General features: G+C 41.4%; 1 protein-coding gene across 15 annotated transcripts in view; it reads right to left on the bottom strand.

Moving 5' to 3' along the window:
• Positions 1-26149, bottom strand: part of ADGRL3 (adhesion G protein-coupled receptor L3) — a 494343-nt gene that overhangs the window by 299018 nt on the left and 169176 nt on the right. For all 15 annotated transcript variants that reach the window (XM_036381490.2, XM_054514770.1, XM_036381492.1 and 12 more), the window contains one exon: positions 19552-19799. In XM_036381490.2, the coding sequence (XP_036237383.1) occupies positions 19552-19606 (55 nt within the window). In that variant the 5' untranslated portion in view covers positions 19607-19799. The remainder of the gene's footprint in view (positions 1-19551; positions 19800-26149) is intronic.

The following is a 26149-nucleotide window of genomic DNA, read 5'->3' as shown; positions in this document are numbered from 1 at the left end:
TGTTTCTGAACAGTCAATCACATGTGATTTCAGTAACCTGTGTATGAGCTTGCACAATAATAACCACAATCTGTGGTGGCGTTGATGTTAATTACTTAAGTTTAAATACAAAACATAATGAGATGATGTGATTCTATTTTCAGACAGTTTTACCCTGAACATTAAACATTATTCAGCTTATTAAAAAAAAATCAGTTTAGCTCAGTCATCTTAAGGGACTTGCGTGTTTTAATCATCAGTTTTAATTAGGCTAAAAAGTAAAGTATAAATCAAGGTCCTTTTTGAGGCACTCTCAAAAGGCACCAAAAAGGTTCCATTCTTTATTTGACTGAAGTGCACATTATGTTAAAGTGTTAATGAGAACAAACAAGAGTAACTGAAATCAGTCTCCTGCTAATTTTCATAATTTCCAGTAGAACACTTTTCTAATTAATAATAGACTTCTAGAGGCATCTATGTTGACAAATACACACAGGCTGCACTCCTTTACCTTTCTGACATCTTTCCTTTGATGCTGACGTACAAGGTGCTTCCACACCTTTTTTTCAAACAAGCTGGTTAGCATTAAAAACCTGCATTTTTCCATGAGTCTTCTGATAGCATCAGACTGTCCCACTGTTTGTGAGCTACAGATATTTCAAGACAGAGGAGGCTAGTAACACCAACACAATTCTACATTCAGATGTATGCTGAAACAAATGCACTTTGCAGCCAGCTGTACAACAGAAATTGAGGGAAATAATACATTAAAAGAAAAAGAATATTGTTATTCAGATATGAATTTTTTTCTGTCTCTTAAGTCTACAGCTTAGATGTGCTACTTACGTGTCAAAGGCTGTCACCTGACACAACAGTCTGAGTCACCCAAAACTACATCTCATGTATCATGTGGAAGAATGCATTTGGTGCCCAGGGTCAGTGGAGAATATTGATCATACACTGCAGACCATGAAAGCCTTTGGGGCCTTCTCCTGCGCTCCATACATTCTTCTGGCTAAGTCACTCTGGCCAAGCCTGCCTTACAATAGGTGTAGAAGAACATTTAGAAGTGAAATCTGGACAAATCACTTCATAAAATGTGAAACTCATAAAGATGATGGGTCTGCATGCTTGGTGCCTCTTTGTAAGATACAAACTGTTCTTGTGCTTGTAAAATCTGTCTTCCTGCACACACAAGCCTAAGCAGTCAAGACTGAAAAATCATCTGCCTAGTAAGCAAGAACAAAAAAAAAAAAAAACAAAACAAAACCCCACAAAAACCCCCAAACATTCCTGTCTGCTCCTCAGGTATATTTGATTCTAGCTACTGCCCAGTTATAATCTATCTATTGTCTTCTAGTGTGTAACTAGAGCTGATGACAGAGTTGCCCTACAATTGCTACAATCACATATTCTGCTTGCCTTTGCTCTAGCTCCCAAAACCTGCTGTACACTGACAACAACAAATGGCATCAAACACTAGTAGGTGGAGGTGTTCCTTTACTAAACTCTATATCATGATGTCAAATCAACTGAATGTATTCCTCAAGTATTCCTTTAATTTCTTTCAAAATCTTGTCATCTCCTTCAAAACTCATCATTTTTCCTGTTTGTTTCAGCCTGTTGAACCAGCTCACGTTTCTGCAGCAGCTCCTCAAGGAGCAGCAAGAGGGAAAGGAGCTCACTGAAGAAGAGGGAGAAGACAGCAATGCAGGAAAAGTCAAGGAGCATGAAAAGTGACTGAAGACTTAGGACTTTTGCACACAACAGCCCAGTCAAACCAGCTCTTCCTACTACTTAACTGCATTCACTATCAACCTCACCTGTCCTTTACAGCCTAAATCATTCCTCAATAAAAGTCAGGTTAAAAAGATGCAGGCAGTGCCTCCTAGGAAGTCTCTCTCAAGAGGCCACAACCCTTCCCACGTAACCCTCACTGTTATTCACTTAATGAGCAGCGTGAATCTCACAAGAAGCAAACAGGAAACCAAAACAACTGTGTGAGAGAGAACTTCATACAATACCCATGTTTGTAGTCACCAAAGTCAAATTCTTATTTGTTTTAGAGAGGCAGCACCTTTAAATCACAATATCAAAAGGCTCCCTGCACTAAACTTGAGGGCAAGACAGATTTTATTTTATTTTAAACACAAGTTGACAGTCTAAGGTAATCACTTCTTCTACAAAGTGGATCTTTTAAGAAAAACACTATATATCACAAGGCATGCCAAAAAATATCTCAAGATATAATTCAATGATGCCAAATTCCGTGATGCAAGAGATGATTTTTTTTTCTGCCTAACACAGTAATTTATTGTTTGGGTTTTTTTGTTTTTTCATTTAAATACTCTAGTCACCTAAAAGCAGTTCTGAAGTCATTGAGCACCTTCTGGAAGCTTATTTTGAAATAATCCAGAAAAAAATAGGCTAAAGCATTAAAAAAATAAAACATATACACATACAAAAAAAAAAAGCCGACGACAACAAAAACCCAACAACACCAAAGAACCTAGACAAACAAACAAAACAAAAAACCTACAAAAAAAAAAAACCACCAAAAACCACCCTAACCCTAAAAGGCAAAAATTAAACATTTCAACATTTCATTTCATTTGGACTCACAATGAAATACAATTTAATCCAAGCTAGTTTTACTCAAAAGTTCTCCTCTGGTTAGAAGTGTCCCTTTAGTTAGAAAATTGATCTCCCATCCCAAAATGACTGAGAAGAAATCACATTTTCTTCTTATATTGCTAAAAATCTGGCCTGGCCATCAAATACTAAAACTCCATTTTTCATGTGCATTTTCTTTTTTCCATCCACAGAGGGCAAATGAAAGGTAAGAGGTTTCCAGGAGCCCTCACAATGACAAAGAGTTTTCTTAACAAGCACATATTGAATGTCTCCACCAAAACTCAGACAACAGCTGGCTCTGATGGGAAAAATCACACTGCAGTAGAAAAAATGTCAAACCTCAAAACAGAGGGGTTTTTTAATTAGGTTTTTTTATTAAAATAATGAGTATAGTGAATTATACCTTGTATGGATGGTTCCAGTGCTTTCATAGTGTCTCTAACATCAAGAGTTGCAGTAACTATTTGCATCTTAACAGGGATCTGTGAGTGTACGCTATTGCTGACAGCAAACCTACCTACTGAATTAGCTGATCCAAAACTAGAGAAATACTACTTAAGAAAAGCCTTTAAGAGAAGGATTTATTTAAATATTCTTCCTGGATTATTTTTCTGGATATACCCAAAGAACATTCTCCATAGAGGTCCAAAAAGAGCAAGGAATAGCTTAGACCTTAGCAAGCTCTCGGATGCTGTGAACAAGGTCATGCTTAGCAGATTTTATCTCAGTTCCTTGGGAAAGGGTATCTCCTGTACCATATGCCTCTCCCATCTCTAGTGATGCACACAGAGACCAGCTGTTGCTCTTATTTAGACACCATTCTATTCACCAGGCAAAAAAAGCATCACCTAGAGCAAGGAATGATGCCAGCAGAATGTTATTTTGAAAATGACTGCCTCCTCAATTTATCATCATCCAAGAGCAGCCAGAACAAGTAGGCAGTCCATTCTGAAAATAAATGGATTAATCAACGAAAAAATAAATCCTCTGAGGCCAGGTGAAAAGGGAGAGAAATTGCCAGGGTGTCAAGGCTTTTACAGTTGCTGTTCTTTGCCTTCTCCACGACCTGGAGACTGACACAGGAGAAAGCACCTGGTGACCAAAAGGGTCCCACATGAAGCACACCCTGATGCGTTCAGAAATCCATCCTCCTCCAGAGGACAGGGCAGTGCCCATTCCTGCTGAAGCTGTGCAGCATTCCCAGGGGTAGGTTTACAGCATCAGCATTCTTTGTTTCAACAAACATTCTTTGTTTCCATCCTGCAGCTAAGCAACCTTTGGGAGGCACCGTAGCTGTAACCATAATTCTGAAAGTTGATCGTATCACCACCACCACAAGGCAAATGGAATAGCAACACCTGACTGACAGGTACAGACATTGGCACTAGGAAAATTAACTGAAATGAAAAATGAAACATACTAGAAACTACCCAGCCTGCCAAGACGTTGTGCTAGATATTCCACAATTATCCAGCAAGCTGTCCCTGGCTCTTAAGATTTTAGAGTACAACTGTGATAAAGTTAGAGCACCTCAGCACTGTGGGATATCTAGTCAGATTCACCATGCCAAAGACACTTTGGCAAGACAATTTCCCTTTTTTTCATTATAGCCTTTGTAGATTTAACCTTGTACCAGCAGCAGAATTAAAGGTTGAAGAAAATAAAAATAGCACAGGATACAAACACTCATAGTACCTAGCATATCCATAAGGTACCCTGCAGACCACATGTCTGCATTGCAAATTGATTGATACATTCTACATATGTGAAATTTAAGGCACTCAAGTTATGATCCAAAAGAATACAAAGGCAGTCTCAAAGAAAACACAAGAACTAAAGTATCGGCTTACTGCTAATTCACTGTGCTGCAAACTCCTGCCTAAATGCAAATAAATGCTGTGTCCTTTAGGTCAGGTAGATGAAAAGTCTTCTACCAATAAAAGGCATCTGTCAAATTTGCAGTATAGAGATTAAAAGCATTTGAAAGGTAAATCTGAAACCCCAGACTGAAACAACACTGTGCTTTCATTTAAACACATTACTCTGCGTGGTTACTATAAAGCTTTTCACTCACAGTGTAATTTAAGGACCATTTGGATATTCTGTTTGGAAAAAAGGTGTCAAATTAAGGAAAGCGGTGTCGAGTCCAGAAAGTTTGTGAAAATGAAGCCCCATCTGTAATAGCACCCTATAGGCTTTTATTTCAACAGCATTATTATGTAATTGTACTGGTGCCATAGCATTTGCCTCAGAGACCCCCACCTCCATGAAAAGACTCCCCCAGCATCCCTGCTCCTGTCAGCCCCAAATGCTGGTGACAGATTACAGGCAGTCAGCAGCTAACAGTGTGACAGCCCAGGCTGCGATGGCCACGTGAAGCACACGGCTGTATGAGGTCCCTAGACAGAACCTGCCTGCTTGCACAGGTTCTTTGACTACAAACTCCCAAAAAACTCACTTGCTTTTCAAACCAGGACACATGGACAGCCCACATTTCCCTCACTGCTGGCTTCTGACATTCAAGGCCAGAGAGGGCTCTGGCTGTTGAGGACAGCTCTCAACCTCACTAATGCAGAGAAAGTTGGGCCAGCAGATGCCATCCACACAAGCAAGCAGCAGGCAGTGACAAACCAACTGAGTACCAGAAGGGATGATTTTTGGTTTTGTTTTGTTCTCCAAGGGTACTGGACCTAATATGAAATCATGCAGATCAATCTTGTAGATCATGTCTGCTGCACAGTATTTCCCTAACCACCTTTAGCCTGTTCTTCTATTTGGAATCCCATCTGGCAATAAAGGACAGAGAGAATAATTCAATTTATGCAAGTTTCATCAAAGTGAGCTTGCCATTGGAGGAAACACCCCCCACTACCTTCTACAATGAAGGAAAGAATCCAAAATACAAATCTGTCTCTCTTACTTCTTTTGCCCATGAAACAAGCTGTCTTTTCGGAATGATAAAGTTTATTTAACCAGTAACTTACTCAAAGGCCACAACAGAAATCTCTACTATTTTCTGCAGGTATGGATACTGCTAAATTTTTTGACATAACAGGTCTTTCTGCCTTGGACACAAATATGCCAGACATCCTGATGTCAATGTGTCATGTGCACTGAAGTTGCAGGAAAAGAGTTAAGATCCTTTCCTATGCCCCTTTCTTCTGGCTAAAGGGATAGATTGAAAGTGCCACACCAACAACCCCAGCCATCACATAACCTCCAAGTCAAGTAATAAATTATTTACTACTGTCCCCTACTTGAAAGGGAGTCAATTAGTTAACATCCCATCAATTAATACTCAGCAAGAACAATACCAAGAGAGGAACTGGTCTGAACAGCACAGCTCTCAAAACAAAGAGTGCTTTTAAACCGGATATCTCTGTGTTCAAGCCACTATCTTGCTTCACTGAACATCTATTCCAATACATAAGCAGCTACATTTGCTAGCAAGACATCCTGTTGACACCTATTCAGTCCTGCCCTACTTTGGCATGGCAGTCCTGTGCGTTCTGCAGGGTTCAATCAAGTGCTCAGACACATTCAAAGGATTATAATGTGATGCATTTGAGGCCATCAGGCAAAAGCTTACATCTGAAGGGCAGCAGCCCCTCGAGAGAGGACGCTGCAAACAAAGTTACCCTGGAGACAGTCTCTGAGGAACTGTGACAATTCTCCCCAGACAATATGATCTGTGGGGTTGGTATTTTAGAGTGGGGGGATGGGATGGTGAGTTCCCCGCTCCTTGTTTGGGAAGCAGGAAGGGAAATGAAGGTGAGGGAAGGAAAAATAATGCTAGGAACTTATTCCAGGATCTTTATAATAAGAAAAGCCCATCACTCCCTCTACTATACAATAGCATCATTTTACTGTCAGGACATAAATAGTTTTCTCAGCTTCTTGGCATGACTTTCTCTTAGACTTTGCCTTCAGCCCTGCAATCCAATAAAAGCAGAGCTCAGTCAACCTCTCTGCTCAAGAACTGAGCACCCTGAATTCATGGTCTTCATTTTGCCAAGCCTTCAGACACATTTCTTCTTCAGACAGGGAGCCCAACCAGGAGGAAGCACCACACACATGAAGCCATGAGAACTCAGCAGAGGGACCACAGCAAACTGTCAAAACAGATTTTTGTTTAATATTGTCAAAGCCAGGTATTCTGCTTTATGAACAAACATTCACCCAGGCTTCCCCAGGAAAAATACCTTTTCTTACTATTATTTTTCAGCTCTACTTAGCTCCTTTCCACAGCTTTAGCTGCTATTGCTCTTGCTTTCTAGGTAGTGTAGCTATGGTACTAACCATTTCACATGTGTATTTGGCTTCACACATAATGCTCTAGAGGTGTAAGCATTATTAGTACATAACAACCAATAAAGGTATCTATAAAAACTAAGGAACATTTGACAGCTCTGCAGCTACCACTGCCACAAGATACTCTGATTGCCATATCCCACTGCAAACTACCAAAAAAACCCAAAACCAAACCTATAAATAAACAAAAATAAAAATCACACACTGCAGTGAAACATTAAAATGGACTTGGCCCCTAAAATGGTTGTGAGTTTAACTCTCAGAGAGGTTCACAACCCACAGCTCCTTTTGACTTCCAAGTTTATCCTTTCCAACTCAATGCATTTTCATGAGTGCTAGAGAGACTGATCTCACCTCCTTGTATCAACTTTTCTGTGCCCTAAGCTTCTCACCATAATAGCGTTCCAGAGTGATATTGGATACACCAGCCCTCCACAAAAGTTATTCTTGACTGCATTTTGCCAACTGGCCAACAAGGGATAATGAAATTCAACATGTAAGCACTCCCCCAAGAGCTGGAGAATTTCACATCTGTCATATATTTACTATCCAAAAAAGAAAGGCACTGTATTTGTGCAAGGGCTAGGGCTCTGAGAAACAGGGCTGTCACCAGATGTTCCACAGCTGAGAGTCTGTGTAGCCTCAAGATGTGAGGCTAATCAGTGCAGGCCCTAAATAATTAAGTTACTATGCTTTGCAAGAACTGCTGGCTGTTTAGAGGAGAAAGACCACAATTCAACATCCTAGTGGGAGAAAGGCAGCAACAGCTCATATATTATATAGGTGAATGGGGGACAGCCACCATTACCAGGGCAGAATGCACAGGACAAAGTGGGAACCCACATCAAGCCAGACATAAAAATAGAGCATACCCACCTTCTGGGGCCCACTAGGAAGATTTTGGCACCAGTGCCACAAATCAGAGCAGAGAGCAAATAGTCTAAGCCATTTGGGTTTCTACTAAACAGCATTCCCAATCCTGTTTTCAATTAAGATCCTCAAGGACACTGCACAGACACTATAGGTTCATCCATTTTGTGCCTCGTCTCCTCCATCTTACTGTCTTCCAGCTCTTTAATCTTAGGCTCCTGTGAATTCAGGTATGCAATCTGAAACAAGGGCTGTAGTTGTCAGGATGCAAGGACGTGCTTGCAGTGCCTCACGACAACTGCTCTGCGTCTGGAGGGCTGGCTGTGCTGAAGGCACACCAAAACAGCTTCTTACAAATAAGAGCTCTCAAAATTTAGGCCCAGACTTATTTTTTCTTTTTTAAAGGTTAGCAAGTTGGAGCTTTTTTGCAATTATTTCTTTTATGTCTGATACTGTAACACAGGACTTCCAAGCACTTTCATGACCAGGGCTCAGAAATGCTAAGGGTGTCTCTGCTGGTGGTAGGAATTCATTATGTATTTGGCATTTGGCCATGAGGCCATTTTTTCCCCCCCAAATCAAATTAAGGAAAACAACTAAACATTATTACATTTTTTAGTCCTCAGAATTCCCCCAGAGCAATATCTAATGGTAAGATTTTTAATTGCACATGCCTATAAGATTACAAATTGTGATGACAGGTTGGATTTCAAGTCACGACAAAGACATGAACCCATGTCAAATGTTCCTAGCATTATTCCAAGTTTAGGAAGACCAGCTCACTATGGGTTTATTGATATATACAGTATGAAAATTACATTTAAAGGACATAGACATCCTCATATGTACACAAACACACAGAAAAATAAAATCAAGTGATCTGGATTTTCCTACAACTCTTACAAGCAAGCATTCCTGCTTGAAAACATACTACCAATTACAAGTACACAGAATTGAGCAGCAGTGCTGGCAAAACAGTCTGAGGTGATAAACAGGACTTGGCCATGAGTCTGTCTTTCAGAGTGGAGGAATAAAGGGGATACCTGTTCCCAGGACCACCTGCCAGCCCTGGTGCTGACTGCCCTGCCCCAGCAGAGGAGTGGACACGCTAGAGGGAGGAAGAGGGTGCCTCTGGAGAAACCCACAGCAAGCAGCACTTGGCAGGGTTAGTACCAGCCCCTGGCTTTGTGGAACACCACCATGGCTTTCGCTGCCTGCAGAGACACTGCCACATGGATTTGCTCATCCACACCCTTGGCTGGAAGGGCGCTGAGCTCCCAGCTCTGCTCCAACCTGACAAAAATAGCCCAGCCAGCCACACTGCCTTGCTCTTAAGCCAACAGGCACATCTCCCCCCCAGTGCAGAGAGAAGTGCTGCACGAGACTGACATACCAAAGCCAGCTTCCTTTTTGTCATCTACTCCCCTGATACTAAATCAGCCCTTACTGCAGCCTCCAGCATTTCAGTAATAGAAACAAGACGCTGTGAATTAAAAGTTGGAGACAGATCTTCAGCAACAAGAGCTGCAGAGGGGAAAAAAAAAAAACTAAAATTCTCATTTAAATCAGCAGCACTGATGGACTTCTGATTGTTCCTAGAAAAGCATGAAGGGGATCAGCCTACCAAGAGAATAAGGACCAGACACAATGCTGTAACTCTCAGGGCAGGGGAGCAGCCCACAATCTAGTGAACTCACTGCAAGCACTAAGTTTGAGAGATTAGCCCAGGGTACCTTCTCCTCCATGTTACACTCCAGCTTTCCCCAGAGTAACTCCTCTGGGCTGAGCAAACCAGATTCAGAGTGCATTTACATGGAATCACCAACTTGCCATGGGATTTGGATCAGACCCCAAAAACATTTAGGGCATGGGTTGGACTTCAGGACATGGGTTGGACTCAATGATCTTGAAAGTCTCTCCCAACCCATTGATTCTGTGATTAAAGAAACTCAGTATTAAAATGCTATATTTTTTTATGGCTCTACATTCTGGAGACTTAACAACAGGTGACAATTTGACTGAGCTTCTAAAATCCATCAGGTATCTCAGTTTTCATAGATTATAGTAAAGGAGGGAGTGACAGTAGCAAAATTACACATTCCTAGTCCTTACCTCTGCCTATTCTAATGCACAGGCTGTCTTTTTTAGCACCTGTGAGTCTTACAGGAAACAAACTTACACTTCAGTATGTGTTACAAGGCACCCACCACTATCAAGCACTGCAGAAAGCAGTCCAACACAGCAAAGCACAAGGGAATATACAGAAGTATGTGCTGCTGTGATTACAATTCCTTGAGTTTATGGATGCATTCAGTACTGCACCGTAACTAAAAACCCACCAGCCCAGGCCCACACTTGCCACAATGGGCAGATTGCAGCATCTGTGTGGTGTTGGCCAAAAACCCACTGCACATCCCACAGCTTGGAGCAGAACCATGACAGAACAGGGATCATCCTGCCAGGCCCTGGGAGGAATATTCCAGGGAGGCTGCCCAGCACAAAACTGTTTGATGAAATCGGGGAAATTCCAAGTGAGGAAAATCTACTGAAGTCTCTGACATGCTTTTAATTTTTCCCACACCACAGCATCTTTCTCAGATAAGTTGCTCATTGAGCAGCAGGAAATGTCTTCCCAATTCAAAAAAAAACACATCACCAGACATATCCAGTACAAAAAAATAATGATCAATAAAGGAAACAACTGAACAACAGTAAATATGCCATGGGGTAATAAACATCAGATGGCTCTAAGATTCATTTAACATGGTGGAGTTGATAAAATGGATGTTAAAGATATCTTCTGGGGAATCAGCAGTTTCATTTGCAATAAAGAGCTGCTTCTTGCTGTTTTTATCTGGGCAAAGGGTGCTCTCCCTAACAGGAAAACAGCAGGCATGCCCACAACTCACAGGAGCAGGTTAGCAGCAGCTGAGGAGGAGGTGCAAGAGTACAGGTGGCCATAATTCATTCCCTCACTGTCATTCTTTTCTCCTTTTGGCTTGGAGTACTCCAACATGCCCAGCTTCAATGCATGAGAGAACTAGAGCCAGAAAATTCTCAGAAGTTTTTTTTTCTATCCAACTCCAACAGTTTAAGCTTAGCTGACATTATTAGAAAAAGAAAGAAGAAATAACAACCCATTTGTGAGCAATCCCCCAGATTTTCACATCCAGAAAAGAGGTGTTCCATCTGCATGGAAAGGATGGGCACAGCAAGCTTTTGAACTTACAAAACCTGGCCATGGCTTTCACCTGCACTGCTGGAAAGGGTTGTCTCTGCCCTAGCACTACACAGCTGCTTTGTCTGTAAAGCTGTCCTTCGGTCCTGCACTTCTCCATTCACTGGGGGAATGGATGCATGGCCTCACCCACCAAACACCTTCAATCAGCCCAGAATGTCATGATCTCTCCAACCCCTGGCAGCTTCCCATCATTTTCACTAAAACAAGCTTTATCTGGAAGCTTAGCCTTAACAAAGTAGACAGGAATCGGCAATTAGCCAAATTAAACTAATGATGCAATAGGTGAAAACAAATAGGCAATGAGTGGGCAGTTATCTCCCCTATTCATGAGGATAAGGAAAGGGAAGCTGCTCACTTCCACTGCTCTTTCTTTACTGCACCAGCCTCATTCGACCTCAGTTTGTCCCAAAAACCAGTCCTCCTTTTGGAGTATCTTGCATGTCCATGAAGACCCAGGACAAAGTGAATTATTCCTGGTGCTCCATGGCACCTCTGGGTATTGGCTAAGGGATGCCTGTACCCATATTAGTCAGCTCTGAGACACTACATTTTTCAGCCTTGGTTCCTTAAGGACTATTAACTCCAAAAGGATGTATAGAGAGATCTTTCTCATGAATAATTGGAAAAGTCAGGCAAGATTTTTTGCTTGGTTGTTGGGGTTTTTTTTCTTTGGTTTTTTGATTTGGTTTGGGTTTTTTCAAGCATTTGCATCTAATGCCAAACCACAGTAATTGCATCACTTACATGGAAAACCACTGTGGTTTTTCATTGGGATGCTAATCTTAATACCCATATCCATCAGAAGTGAAACAGCTTTGGCCCCATCAATATCCTGATGAGTTCTAAGTTGCTGAGAACGTAAGTAAAATTTATTTAGAGAGTAACTGCCTTGAAAGTACCCACTTTTAATAGCAATCCCATATTTATTCTGTGCTTAGCTATGACAAGGACTAGTGAGGAATAGGGCTATCAAACAGTACTTGCTAGCCAGAAACTACTACAAAATAGACAGACCTGGATCAGCATTGTTGGATAATTTCAGCATCTTCCTGAATTCCAAGAGCAAGCCAGGCAATACCCCAGAGATCCTGTCATTTCAAGCATATGGCTTCTCTTAATTCTTTCAAAACAATTCATTGGGAAGAAGGTTTTAGCCTGGTAACCTTTAAGCCCCCTTAACTGCATGAGCTTTGACTTTTCATTTTTTTAAAAAAAGAATGCTAAAGGTTTGTAGAAAGACAAAGGAAAAGGAAAATTAAGAAAGACTTTTAAGGCATTCACGGCCCTTTTGTTTTTCCTCTCCAGTACCACCCAAGTTGTTTTCAGGTTGGCTTATTTTTTCCCCAACACATCAGCCTGATTCCTTTCTGAAGCTCCTCCAAAGTGCTGCCACCAAACCACCTCGTGTATTTGCTCAGCACTTGCTCAAAATGACCAAAACCCAAATGCACCAGACATCACATCTGCATAGCCTGAACTGGGAGAAGATTGGAAGGCTCAAGAGACCGGCTGCAAGCTAAGGTTTCCAGATCAAATCAAGACTAGGTCAGAAAAAAAGAAACCTAATCATTCTACATAGCAACTGCCTGGCAGCTGATACAAAATGAATACTTAGAGTTAGGTCAGCTTTTTTAGACAGCAGATGTCTGCACCATGACACCTATTCATTACCTAGGGTTATTAACTACACAAATATAATTTTTCAGGATTTAACAAAACTCCTTATTGCATAAAGCTATTTACACCTCTTTGTGAAAAGCTCAGCATTGCACTTTTCAGTTCTGTTTTTTAAAAACTGACTTTTCTTAAAGAAGTTCACTAATAAAAACATTTTTACAGTCACAGTAAAATATAATAGGAATTAAATTATGGTGCAATAATTCACACTTGACTGCACAGAGGCCATTTGGCCTTCATCTTTGTGTCTGAATGTGCTGGGTGGGAATTACTGCACTGTAATTCACATGCTGTCACATCTTATGGCTTGGCTAACACTTGAAAAAATCAGAGCTCAGAGTTGGTCACTAGAGAACAGAAATCAGTCTTGTCAGGAAATTGTTACAAATGACAGAAGCATCAGATATTTCAGGCCTGAAAGGTAACACAGCTTACCCCCTCCTGCTGCTGTGAGCACATTTTCTCTTGCTGCAGTTCAGAAAGAAACCCACATGCACTGCTGCCATACACCAGACATGTTAGAAACCACCAAATGTTTAGGATGGGAAAGGACTAAATATCATTCAGTTCCAACCCCCCTGCCATGGGAAGGGACACCTCCACTAGACCAGGTTGCTCAGAGTCCCACCCAACCTGGATTTGAACACTTCCAAGGATGGGATGTACAGCTTCCCTGGGCAACCTGTTCCAGAGCCTCACCACCCTCACAGTGGAACTCTTTTTAGCTTTGTGGAACATCACAACCTTCCTGTGGCCCCTTCTCTTGGGTTTGTTCAGATCCCTCTGGATGGCATTCCATCCTTCAGGCATGGCAATGCATCACACAGCTTGGTGTCAACAAAAAACTTGCTGAGGATGCACCGAGTTGATCCCTTTGTCCGTGCCACTGACGACATTAAATAGTCCTAGTCCTGATTTGGAACCTTGGGAGGAAAAGGTTTTGTTTCCTCCCTATAGGAGGAAGATTCTTTGAGCAGACACACTTGCCAAAAACTGAAGAAAAACCCCCACATTATGAGAAAACCTGCTTACAATCTCCCTCCTTATTTACTGTGAAATTTAGACATGAAAGAAGTGGGTCTGCACACAGACCTCTACATTGCGTAATGGCTTAAACAAGAATTAAATACTGGATAGTCTTAAAAAGGTTGAATTTCACCCTCTATCAGTTTATAGATTGATCTGTCATTAGATGGGGAACTTAATACTCTCATTTTTAGTGTAATGCTGCTAATGAAAGCACTGTAGTTTATACAGAGAACAGCCACCTCCTTTTATCAGGAAAAGCCTTCCTCGATCTCTTGTTCCACTATGGAAAAGGTGGCACGGCTGCAGGTAATACAAATTGCCAAGAATAGCAAACATTATAAATATTTCAAGGATGATTAATCTTTAAAACACTGAAGTTAGGCAGAAGCCTGGAAGTCAACTTGGCTATTTCACAACTAATAAAACATGTATCTTGTATTTCATTGTGACTGTATAAAGAGTATCGTAGTAAAAGGCAATTATCCACCATTCACTAGCTAACATAACACTTGTACAAGTAGAAAAGAAACACAGTATGTATTTTAAGCAGTGACAGTATTTTCACCGTATTAAAATAGTAGTGAGGCGAATGTTCAGCTCACATTAAACAGCACTCTGTCACCAAAGCCCAGCCTGCTAGCATCATATATTCCCCCAAGATAGATAATGCAGCTTGCTTTAACAGAATCATTGTCACCAGGCAACTACCAGTGCTGTTCAGTAATAAATATTTCCACTGTTCCCACAGAAACTGGCTCGGCATCTGGACCTGCTAATGCCTGGAGAGATCAGCCTGACCTTGGAGTGCCATCTTTTCACAAGGATGCAGCCCTCGCCACGGCTGTCTCCCAGAAGCATTGCAGAGATGGAGCAGAAGCTCAGAGGGCAGGAACAGGACAGCAGACGAGGCTCTCTCTCTTCCTTGCAGCTGCAGTGACTTGAAAGGACTTCAAATTTCATTTCCTCCTCGGCGAATGATAAATTAGCTCAGCCCCATCTCAAACTAATTCTCACATGGAGAGACAAAATGGCATCTGTCCCTAAATGCAGGAAGGTCACTTCACAGCTATGCCACAAGACTGCATAAATGAATTCTTGGAGGCAACCAGTTTTAAGTTTAGAACTGGGCCAGCAGCATCTGCAGTCCTGCCAGTTGGGTGCTGTCAAGTATCAGTATTAGGCCTTAAGCTTCATAACAACACCAGGCTCCAGGACTTGACAGGCTTTGTCTGAACTACAACCTATTTTAGCTTAAACTTCGCTCTAATCTCCAAAGTTATTTGAGAAACTTTGCTGCACTTGCAACTTCCCCTGGGATCAGATAACTTTTGTCTAGTCTGTCCTAGCTGCAATGTCAGATTGTCCTGGTTTTGGCTGGGATAGAGTTCATTTTTTCTTAGTAGCTGGTACAGTGCTGTGTTTTGGATTCAGTATGAAAATACAGAATCACATTCATATACAAGGCTGAAGGGAAGCAGGCAAGCATCTGTGTGGTGCTTAGATACTAGCTGGGCTTAAGTCAGGTCACACATGCCTATTGTTTATCCTGTAATTTCAGCCAGGTTTTGGTTACATTATTGTTTAACTTGTTCTGACTTCAGTTTTGCTTAGTTTTGGCCAAGTGTGTGTTTCTAACCCAAAAATCACATTGGATATCAAGGAAAATATTAAGGAATTTAAGCAATCACAGCAATGACTAACCTACGCCATAGATCATCAGGAGAGAACAGTGTGCAACCCATTAATAAATACAGGGTTAAAATATATATAAAACAATCCCAAGCAGCTGCAAGACCAGGAGGAACCAAACCCCAGAACTTTGCGCAAGCAAGATCCAGGATGCTGACAGCTTGCTCTCATGTCACAAGCACAAGGCAAGAGCTTAGCAGCAGAAGAAACAGGCAGATAGTCACACCTGTTGATTTTACTGCATTTGTAACAATCTCCCACAGAAACTGGGCAATTTGGATTATTACTTAATTGGAAAAAGAACTGGTTGTCCCCTTTTTAATTATTAAAAGAAGCAGAATAACAACAATTAACTCATTCTTTGTTGCCCATCATATACCTAGACACGCAGTACAATCCTTAAAAAGTAATTTGCAAATAAATAATAATAAGCCAATCTGATAGGATGATAAAGATCTTTCCATACAACAGGCCTTCAGCTCTCTTCCAGAGCCTAAAATAAGTTACTTGTTTGGAGACGTGCAAAATTTCACCCCACAGCGATCACTCTGCTATCCTTCCCATCCTGCTCCTAACAGCATGCAGCTCTGAATCCCTTTATTTCTATTATTATTTTTGTCCAGCAGTCTAGAAGTCTTAAATCTCAGCTCTGAGCCACACAGGAGCACGACAGCAATGTGACAGAGCAGGTGCACATCTCTCCAGGCTTGCAAACTGAGCTGCTGCCTGTCATGTCCATCTCATTTCAAGTGAACTTTTGACACGTTCATTTGTGGGTGAAGAGAAATCTGCTCTGTTTGGGGTCAAGGGGAGGAAGGCTGAGGAAGAGAACAGCTGCTCATTCCAGAAAATGCCTCTTGGAAATCCACCTGCCACAGGGAAAGAGGATCCGTTTGCTCAGGTGTACGTGGGGGGAAACACAAACCAAGCAGCACTTTCCCAGGGTCCAGACCTTCAGATGCTTTGGGAAAAGCTTCCAAAGGGGGGCAAAAGGCCTGTCCCCTTAGCAGAGCCCTTGCAAAGGACGAAAAAGGCTTTGCTTTTATTGTAATTGCTGATGGCTTTATTTTACTCCTTGGCATTATTTCAGTCTATCTTGTGTAATTCTCTGATTTTGTATAACAGGTTTAGTTTTAGGCAACAAATGGATTTACAGGCTTTGCTGTAGCTTAGGAGTAGGGATAGCTTTTGGGGGGGGGGGGGGGCTTCTACACTGCTCCAGGTTGTGGCATAAATTGGAAGCTATTTCCCATTCAAGTCAAGGGTAACAGTAAAGATAGCAGCCACTAAACAGATCTATTATTACCTTAAGTATTTCACATGGTTCAGGTTTTTTGGTGAGCTATGATTCAAAGCAGTCTGAGCAAAACTAGACAGTGCTGTGCCTGTGTATTTTGGATGCAGCAGATTAACATCATCACTGAGGAAATGATAGGACTCATGACCTTTTCCCCTTTTATGATTTCTACAGCTTATCAACAAGATGACATTGTACCAGGGCACTATATTCTGGAAGATTACTTTTCATCTTCCAGATCACTGAAGTATACACCCTTTGACTCCATACCTGTCATCACAGCCCAAGACACGCCATCTACTCCAAGAAATGATACAGCTAAAGCAAAAAAAACCAAAAAAAAAAAAAAAAAAAAAAAAAAAAAAAAAAAAAAAAAAAAAAACACCACCAAGCCCCCTCAAAAAAACCCCAAAACACCACCACCACCTCTCCAATTTATGAGATCACTGGTCTAAGAAATCTGTCTGTAATGCAGCTACCACTATGGATGAAGAGGCTGTGTCAGGGAACGAGATGTAGCAAGCTCAGTCTGAAAAAGTAGCTCCTATCATCTCCAGCAATCACTACAGTACAGGAGCCATTCCAGATCATGAAAGAGGAACTCAAATGCTTGATTCCTGTTAAGCATAAATTCTGAATGCCTTCTGCATGCAGTGAAAAGGGATTACTAAAAGAGAACATTAAAAAAAAAAAAAAAAAAACAACCCAAAACAGGGCTTAATTAGGCTATTTTTATAAGGAAGGTGAGGTTGTGGCATGTGTTTAAACAGCATGCCACAGTGCTGAGATGGAAGCTGCATCCTGGCCACTCAGAGATCAGAACAAGGAAAGCCAAATGAAGTTCTCTGGCTCAGACCAAGGGTGCTCTCCCTCCCTTGTTCAAAGACAGCTATCACACCTCCACCAGCAGCTGATCAGATAGTGTGGGTGTTGGGTAGGTGGGTGATGGTCAAATTGACCACCACTGTCCATTTAGTCTGGAGAGGAGCATAAAGGGTAGAAATATTTCCAGACATAGTTTCTGCACCTCTGGCACTTGCTCATCTGTACTATAATATGACTCCTAGGATACTTGGGTCATTTTCATTTACTGGGACTATCAGGCAGGACTTTCCAGCTACAGTGGCACTGAGAATCTTAAACAAAACTGCCAGAGGCACATTTAAACTAATAATTGCTTTCACTGTTAATACTACTTAATTATAAAGATTTACAAAACATTTAGCATTTAACTTTCCTGGAGAGGAATGGAGAGCACCTTTCTGAACAGCTCTTTCTTTCCACCCTAATTGGTCAACTCAGTTTAAACACTCATTCTAATTTTCAAGTCAGTGAGGAAGAGTCTTGCTTAAAGAACAATAGTACAGATAGCCTTTGTCCCCAAAGGTTATGTAAGACAGGTTGTGCTCTATAGACATGTTCAGCCAATCATATTTTTTCTTTTTTTCCATCACCTTTTCTGTAAAATTTCCTCCAGTGTTTTAGCACATACACAAAGGATCAGTTGGTAAAGCTCAAAAAGCCTGATGAATATTTTAAAAGCAGGGGCCCACAGCTTACATACAGGGAGTCATGTCATTTACAGACATGCTTCCACTGGCCTTTAATTAAAATGAGATCCTTGGCAGAGTTCACCTTCCATTTAAGCATCAGAAGAATCAGGCAGACAGATTTTCCAAAGTTCTGCCCTGAGCATTTAGTAACCATCACTGCTAATAGGAGCTCCTCAGCCCTTCAGCACTTGGGAAACCTGGCAGCTTACTTCTAGAGCACACTTGGGTTTTTCTCATATCAAAAGAACCCAACAGGCCTCAAAATCTTATTTCAAAGAATTACAGGTGTCACATTACACTTAAGAGTTTCCTGGCTAATAAAACAGATCAAATTTTTCTGCTACAGCTCTGTGTTAGATTTGCATGGCCAGGTTTTGGGGAGGGAGGGCTGGTTACAGGGGTGGCTTCTGTGAGAAGCTGCTTGAAGCTTTCCCAATGTGTGACAGAGCCAATGCCAGCTGGCTCCAGCACAGACCCATCACTGGCCAAGGCTGAGTCCATCAGGGACTGTGGTAGAGCCTCTGGGATAACATAGCCAAAAAAGGGGACAAAGCTGCTGCTTTGTGAGAGAAAAAGCTCTGGAGACAGGGGTCAGTGAAGGAAGAGGGGCAGGAGGTGCTCCACATGCCAGAGCTGGGATCTCCCTGCAGCCCTTGGAGGTGAAGCAGCTGTGCCCCTGCAGCCTTGCTGTGGCTCTGTGGAGAGAGAAGCCCAGGCTGGAGCAGGTTCTCTGGCAGGACGAGTGACCCCCTGGGAGGAACCCATGCTGGAGCAGGGGAAGAGCATGAGGGCTCCTCCCTCTGAGGAGGAGGGAGCAGTAGAAACAAGATGTGATGAATTGAACACAGCTCCCATTCCCTGTGTCCCTGTACTGGTGCAGGGCAGGAGGTAGAAACAACTGGGAATAAGTTCACTTCAGGAAGAAGGGAGGTGGGGTGGACGGCGTTTTTACAATTTGTCTTTATTTCTCATTGCCCTCCTCTGATTTGTTTGGTAATAAATCCATTTTTCCCCAAGAAAAAGGAAGAAAAACTCTGTCTAATGTAGCAGCTAAACTCAGAAAAAGAAGCCTTTATGTGTCACCAGAGTTCTTTGTTTCAGTAGTTAAGTCATAATGCAACCTGGGAATCTCAAAGACATGAGGTGCAAGCAGGGAGAGAAATCAACATCCTGTAAAAAAACCCACACCATTAGGAAAAGACAGACAAAATCCTTGCTATTTTCTCTTCTCTTCCCTTCCCCCAGGCACATTTACACCATCTCTCACTCACCATGGGCAAACGGTGTTAAGAGCATTGTGAAGAACAGCAGCTGTGATGACCACATGACTGTGAAGGAGAGCTTGAGAGTATCCCAGCAAACAAGGGTTCAAATAAAAAGGTGAGTGTCCTCCTGCACTTGCTTCCAACACTTCAACTGTTGTTGGCCTTCAATTCACATCCAAAAAGGGGAAAAAAAAACCAAACAAAAATAATAATAGTAAAAAAAAATCCCACAGCCAGTATCCAGAGTCTGAGACCTACAAACGAGAAAGGGAAAAAAAAAAACTGCAGTTAGTAAAACAGTAAGATAGATGTTTTCAATCAAGTCTTGCTGCATTTCTTTGCTGCCAGCAGCTGTAAAGGCAAATGTGTCTTCCCCACTCCTGGCCCTTCAGACGCATGCACATTCCTACATAAAACAGGAATTAAAACTTAGGCCTGTGCAGAGAACCAGTTGGTGGATAACCAGTGCTCTGCCTCCTCTCTCAAAAGAGGGCCCCAGACAGCAGTTTTGAACAAAAAAGCTGAGACTTTTCCCTTCCTTTTGCATTTCTGTCGTGCCTCCGACGTGGATGCTAATGGCAAGATAGCAGGGCAGGCAGTGGGATTAGTAACAAGGCTCGGGAGCATTTCCCTGATGATATGCCAGAAAGCCTCTCTTTGTTTGGGGCAACCTGTATGGCTTTTAATCACTGCATTGGACCAGGCTTTGAACCCAAGCAGAGCCCAAAGTCACCCTTATCCTACAAGCAGCTACTGTCTACTCACTGCTAGTCGAGCTCTGCAGTTATTTACTGTAGAACTCAATTCCTCAATTTATTGAGGAATTAAACATAATGGTCTCGTCCATCCCACGCGCTCACAGGAAAGCGCGGGGAAATCTGAATCCGCGCTTGAATAGAAACATTCGCTCATTTAACTGGAGAACCTATTCCAGCTTTCCATCATTTTAATCTCTCCAGAAGGGGCTAGATGGCCACGGTGACTCAAACTTGGCAGGAAAAAAACAACTACACAGAGTTAAACTGCGGCAGCAGTTAGAAACTTAGCTCCCCACTGACTCTGAAATGATGAGGAAATATGAGGAATTGAAAAGTACTTTACATATCTGTTTTGAACTCCTTAGACTCTGCAGTCTTCACAGTATTGGTCTAATTAAAAATCTCTCCAAAAATCTCTGATCAACAGAAGTTATTCTTCTCTGAGCACAGAAGCTGTTTTTGCCAACTTTTGTTCTTACCCAAAACCAAGTCTGAGCCAAAAAGCTGTATGAAAAAACTGTGCTGCATGCCATTGTGATGCGGGTATATTTCTGAAAGTCTGGCATGACAAAGTGGCCTTTGTTTTGCTTCCTATCTTTACTGATCAACTAAATAAAACCCCATATTGTTCAGAACCAAAGTCTATAAAGAAGCTGCATTTTTTTTAATAAATATATCTTGCACTGCCAAGATTTTATTTTCTCACTTGACTCTCCTCCCCAGTCTGTCCCTGCTATTTGTTCACTCAAATGTAGCATTTAGTTTCCATAGCTTTTTTTCTCATCTCTGTATGTGGGGTAACTAAAAATCCAAGGTCAATCTGAAGTCAAGTGGTTTCTTTATAGACATCCTTGAAATTAAAACTTTGCTCTAGCTGGGACTAATCAAAATGGTCATTGATAATAATAAAAGTCTGCTTTTCAAATAGGGAAGAGCCTCATGAATATTTTAAATTGTACATTGTAAACAGTGGTCAAGTTTTCCATCTATATTTTAGTAGGCTACCAGTACACATCAAACTACAGCACTGCCATTATTTATGCATGCTTTTTCTATGGCATCCTCTGTAAAGTTTTAAAAGTGATTAAGCTTTTTGTGCTACAAAATTTTAAAAGGCATACAGAGATGGGTGAAAGTTATCTAAGCACAGGTACACTTCCCTGAAGCAAAAGCTCAGTCAGGCAGTGAAGGAGCGAAGGTTTGTTTTCGATTTTTATTTGTTTAAACTGAATCAGTTCTGAATAATCTAAGCCTGTTAGAAAGAGATAACATTATGGCGCAGTAAAAGGGTTTTGGGTATAACTGAAGCAGCCACAAATTAATTAGGCTCTCTAGCCCAGAGAAGGGATAATTGTCAGCAAAATACTTACACAGAGCCCTTTAAATTTTTTTATCTGTCTATACATTCCTGCATGATAGGATTCGAAATTTTTTTTTTCCTATCATCTCACGGGCTGAGGCTGAATGTGCAAAGCATTCACACTCTACCAAGTCCAAACACTAATTTTTGAGAACTAATGTCTTGGAACCACCAGAGCCACAAACAAACATTTTATCCTCCTGGAAAGTACATTATTGAGTCACAAAGCTCCTGTGCAAAAGAGACAACAGGACTAGCTCATCATTACACACCATTTACTCCAGTTGTAAATCTGACCAAATACTCTCTGCCCTGCTATACCTTCCTGCCAGAGGAGAACACACCAGAGATGTGACCTGTCAGGTGGTGTCTGCACACCCGGGCTGGCACAACCTTCCCCTTAAACTTCTGCAAAGCCTTCAACTCAAGCTCACACACAAATATTACCAAATACACAATGTGTCTGGAGACATTCCAGCTGTGTTTAACAACACAGGGCACCACTAGATTAACCAAGAACATTGGAATGCTGCAAAGTTCTGGGTGGGTTTGTGTTTCATGTAATCAAATAATCACAGTGTGTTTGAGAAATGGGTATCTGCAGGGAAACAGCTACATAGGAAATGAGTGGAACAAGCCTTTTTCTTAATGGTCACTCAACTCCCACGAGCAGCAGAAAGAGGCCTGCAAAACAAAATTCACTTCATCGTTGGATTACCTCCAGGTAAAGTACAGCCAAGGAGAAAAACTAGAGAAAACACTTCACTATCTGTGAACTGTAATGCAGAATGTTACATTTATTGATGCAAGAAAGGGATACACTATCACAGTGAAAAATTTAAGAGCTTGACTTAAGGGGTTTAGACTTTAACCACAAAGATGATGCAGCCTGCATTGATTTAAGAGAAAGTTCTTCTGCTCACTGACCTTTATGCCCAAAGGGCTGCCCCTGACACCTTCACAGTCTGATCTGCTGCATCACCCAAACCAGAACTGCATGCTGGCAGTTCCCAAAAATCCAGTTCAAAGTGCTACTGACAGAATAGGAGAAAGCTAAATAAAGGAAACTAAGGCCTCGTAGAGAAGAGATGAGCAGTGAAGTATTCATCAAGGCGTTGCTCATAAAAGAGCATTATAGATACACTGACAATCTCAACATCTACCCAAGTCTGTTCTTCAGCAGTTGATGTCAAGCAGCACATGGAGCATTTTCTGAGCTCATCTGTCGGCAGTCTACAGGGAGGGTGAAAAAGAAAAGGAAACCAGTTCGTGTGGTGAGTGAACAGATAGGCTGAATTCAAAGCAGAATTCAGAGCAGCACAAGCCAAACCTGTCAGAACTCCATTTAATTACTGCCTTCTTCCAAACACAAGCAGTTGCACCTGCACAAAGCTGTTCCCTACCCTTCTCACACGGCAAAAGCTGCTCCAGGTATCCAGCATTTTCTAGGCAGCCAGGGGAGGGAAGAGAGTCTCTTACAAAGGGGCCCAAGAGCAAAAGCCAGATAAGAATGCTGGGGTGTTCTTATCCAGTTTTACCTGCAGCAATTTCCTTCCCATCCCTGAAAATATGCAGAGCAAAACTAACTTGAACAAATCAAGGACACAAGGATTGCTTTCTATTTCTTTACAGAATAAAGATTCCAGCACTTATTCTCCTCCTCTGACAAAAGTCACCGACTAAGTAGGAAATAAGTGTGATGTTTCAAACAAATATCATTTAAATTCTCTATTTACGAGGGGAAAATTTTGGAAGTAATTAAACTCCTTGAAGCTGATGGTCCAAGCTGGAACCATGGGTGTAATTCCCCATTCTCAGCATCTGCTACTTGAGATTATTTCAGGCAACATATTCAGAATTTTGTTAAGAGAGGGAAGAGAAATAACCCAGCAAGAAAAAAATAAAACATGCAATATCTGCAAAATTAAATTAACTGCAATTTAATGTAAGAAAATTTCCATAAGTAAGAGAATGAGCTCTATTTCCACTTCCATTATGAATGACTAAACAAAAAAATTTCTTCAATACATTTGGCCATAAGTTGTTTGCAACTTATTTTGTTTATATTTTGCAACATTGCTAAAAAGGAAAAATTCTGCTCCTCCAATCTCTTTCCACCTTTATCCTATTTCAATACATTTTCCCTGTCAGGTACTCAGGATGTGTCTCCCTGGGTCACTTTGTGGCGGCAGCAACACAGCCTGCTATGTAAAAGGTTACACAGACATTAACAATGTATAACACAGGGGGAGCAGGGCAGGAGCAAGCGGCATTCCTGGCATTTCCACATGCATTCTCACTCATAGCCACTCACTGAAGCTACTGCTACATAGTCATTGATGGACAGATTTTTCTGTGTGCATTTTTAAGAAGTCAGGAACACGTTTCTGAGACAAACTGAATTGTCTGTAAACTTTTATCTCTGTCTGCATTCAGCCCAGGAGAATGTTCATCCTGTACCACAAATATTTATGAAGTCAGAGCTCTCACCGAGTTCAGAAAAAACCACTTTTGTTTCTCAAAATAATGAGAGTTGTCCACAGCTTTTAGCTCTTCATCTTTCAAGTTTGCCAGATGTGAGGAAGCACTGTGAGAGAGCCAGGGAGCCTTCTTAGGACACACCAGCTTGTGGTTCAAACTGCTCACATCTACATGTCCTCTTTCTGTACTGCATGTACCTGCTTCTGCTCTCACACCTCTGCTGCGCTTGTGGACCCTGAAGGAAATGACTCAACCCTCTCCCCCAGTATGTGCAAAATGACACAGTATTTCTAAGTCACTTCTTCCAAGAAAGATTTAAAATGAGCACTTGCACCTCTATTGCATTGAATTGCCATTCGTGCACATTAATATTAATTTCATCCATCTTGTTTGGTAACTAACCCAAGACCATTCTGCTTGTTATTTCCACCCTTATACCTGATGTAGCACTCTGGAAAGTGACTTTAAAAACTTTAAAAACACGCAACAATAGCAACAAGATCTAATAAGTTAGTGTTTATCCTGGATTCTCGGGTATCACTGCAGTGCTACTTACACTTCCCTGAGGAGAGAGGCCAGTGCAGCAAGGAGCCACTCTCAGCTCAAACCAGGCTCATCAACCACCTGTTTAGGCTATAATTCAAAGTGACAAAGAGCTCTCTAGATGTTCTGCGGGATTTGATGCAAAATAACTCTCAAGTGTTAACTGAGTTAATTCATTTCAGATTAATCAAGCCTTTGATGAAAGCACACCCAAATACAGATCAGCTGAATATAGTAGTTCTTGGGGTTTTTTCCTGTGTAGGTGAAATAGAGGCTTTTGTGCTGTTCCAGAGGTCGAAAGGGGAACTTCAGCTATCAGCTGCTTTTTGGTTTTCCCATTCAATCCAGAATCAAAGCAATTTCAGCAGAAAAATATAATTATACTAACAGTGAGGCCATTCACACATCTTGTGACTACACATGGAAGGATGGGGGGAAGTAACAGAGAAAAGTTAAGAGTCTTGAAAATATGGTCTAGAAGCTGAGAACGAATGTACTGAATTGTACATCTGAATATCACAGCTACTGAATGTTCCAGACTTTCTTTAAGTGCCTGCTGGTTATCCTTGGCAATGTAATTCATCACAGATTTAAGAGTAAAGTACACCATTCACAAGGTCCCTGCGTGTGTGCAAATATATGATAACACATGCAAAATTTCAAAAGGTGCAGAGTATCATGTGAGGATGTGGTAAAATATGCAAATGTTTGTATTGCATTACCACCCCAGATCAACGGGCTTTCTGAAAACTGATTACAAAAAACTTGGTACTCTCGCTGGTTAAGCACCACCTGCTAAAGCACATCACAGCTGGCAAGAAGCATGTCAGTCCCTCCACTCCAAAGCCATCAGGGCAAAATAACCCCTGCAAATACTGGGAAAAGCCATGCAGCTCTTCACACAAGCTGCACAGCACCATAAACTTCTGACCACCTGGAACAATCCTATGTCATCAGCAATCATTGCAACAATCTTCTGAAAAATTTTGGGGAGGCGTTAAGATCTTTCTCAGAAATTTATTATACCTACATAATACACCCATCTTCCTCAAATGTTTTAGTTGATAGCACATCTTTATAGAGGAAAATAATGCATAAGCAAGCACTCTTCACAGTATTGCCAACAGTTATGATTTCATTGCAAAACTCAATATGTGGCAGCTCCTTGCAATAATAAAAATTTCAGCTTTTCAAGTAAATTTCTCCTTGCAGAAAGAAGCTTAAAAATAGGACCCAGGCACAGCTCAGAGGCTCAGTAAACCAGTGGTAAATAAACATAATTCAACATATTTGATTTGAAATTCACATGACTTTTAATCAAATCTCGGTTTTTTTTGTGGTTTTTTTTTTTTTTTTCCTGTGAATGTTAGAGATGTTGAAAGTCTGGGTCTGACAATACTCTCACAATGCTTATTTGCATTCCATAGAGCCTTCGGCAATTCTTCTGTGACAAATAAAACAC

The sequence above is a fragment of the Molothrus ater genome, chromosome 4 (assembly GCF_012460135.2).
Source record: "Molothrus ater isolate BHLD 08-10-18 breed brown headed cowbird chromosome 4, BPBGC_Mater_1.1, whole genome shotgun sequence".
Taxonomy (NCBI): Eukaryota; Metazoa; Chordata; class Aves; order Passeriformes; family Icteridae; genus Molothrus; species Molothrus ater.
Note: the sequence above shows the minus strand (reverse complement) of the source record. Positions and strands in the feature narration are given on the sequence as shown.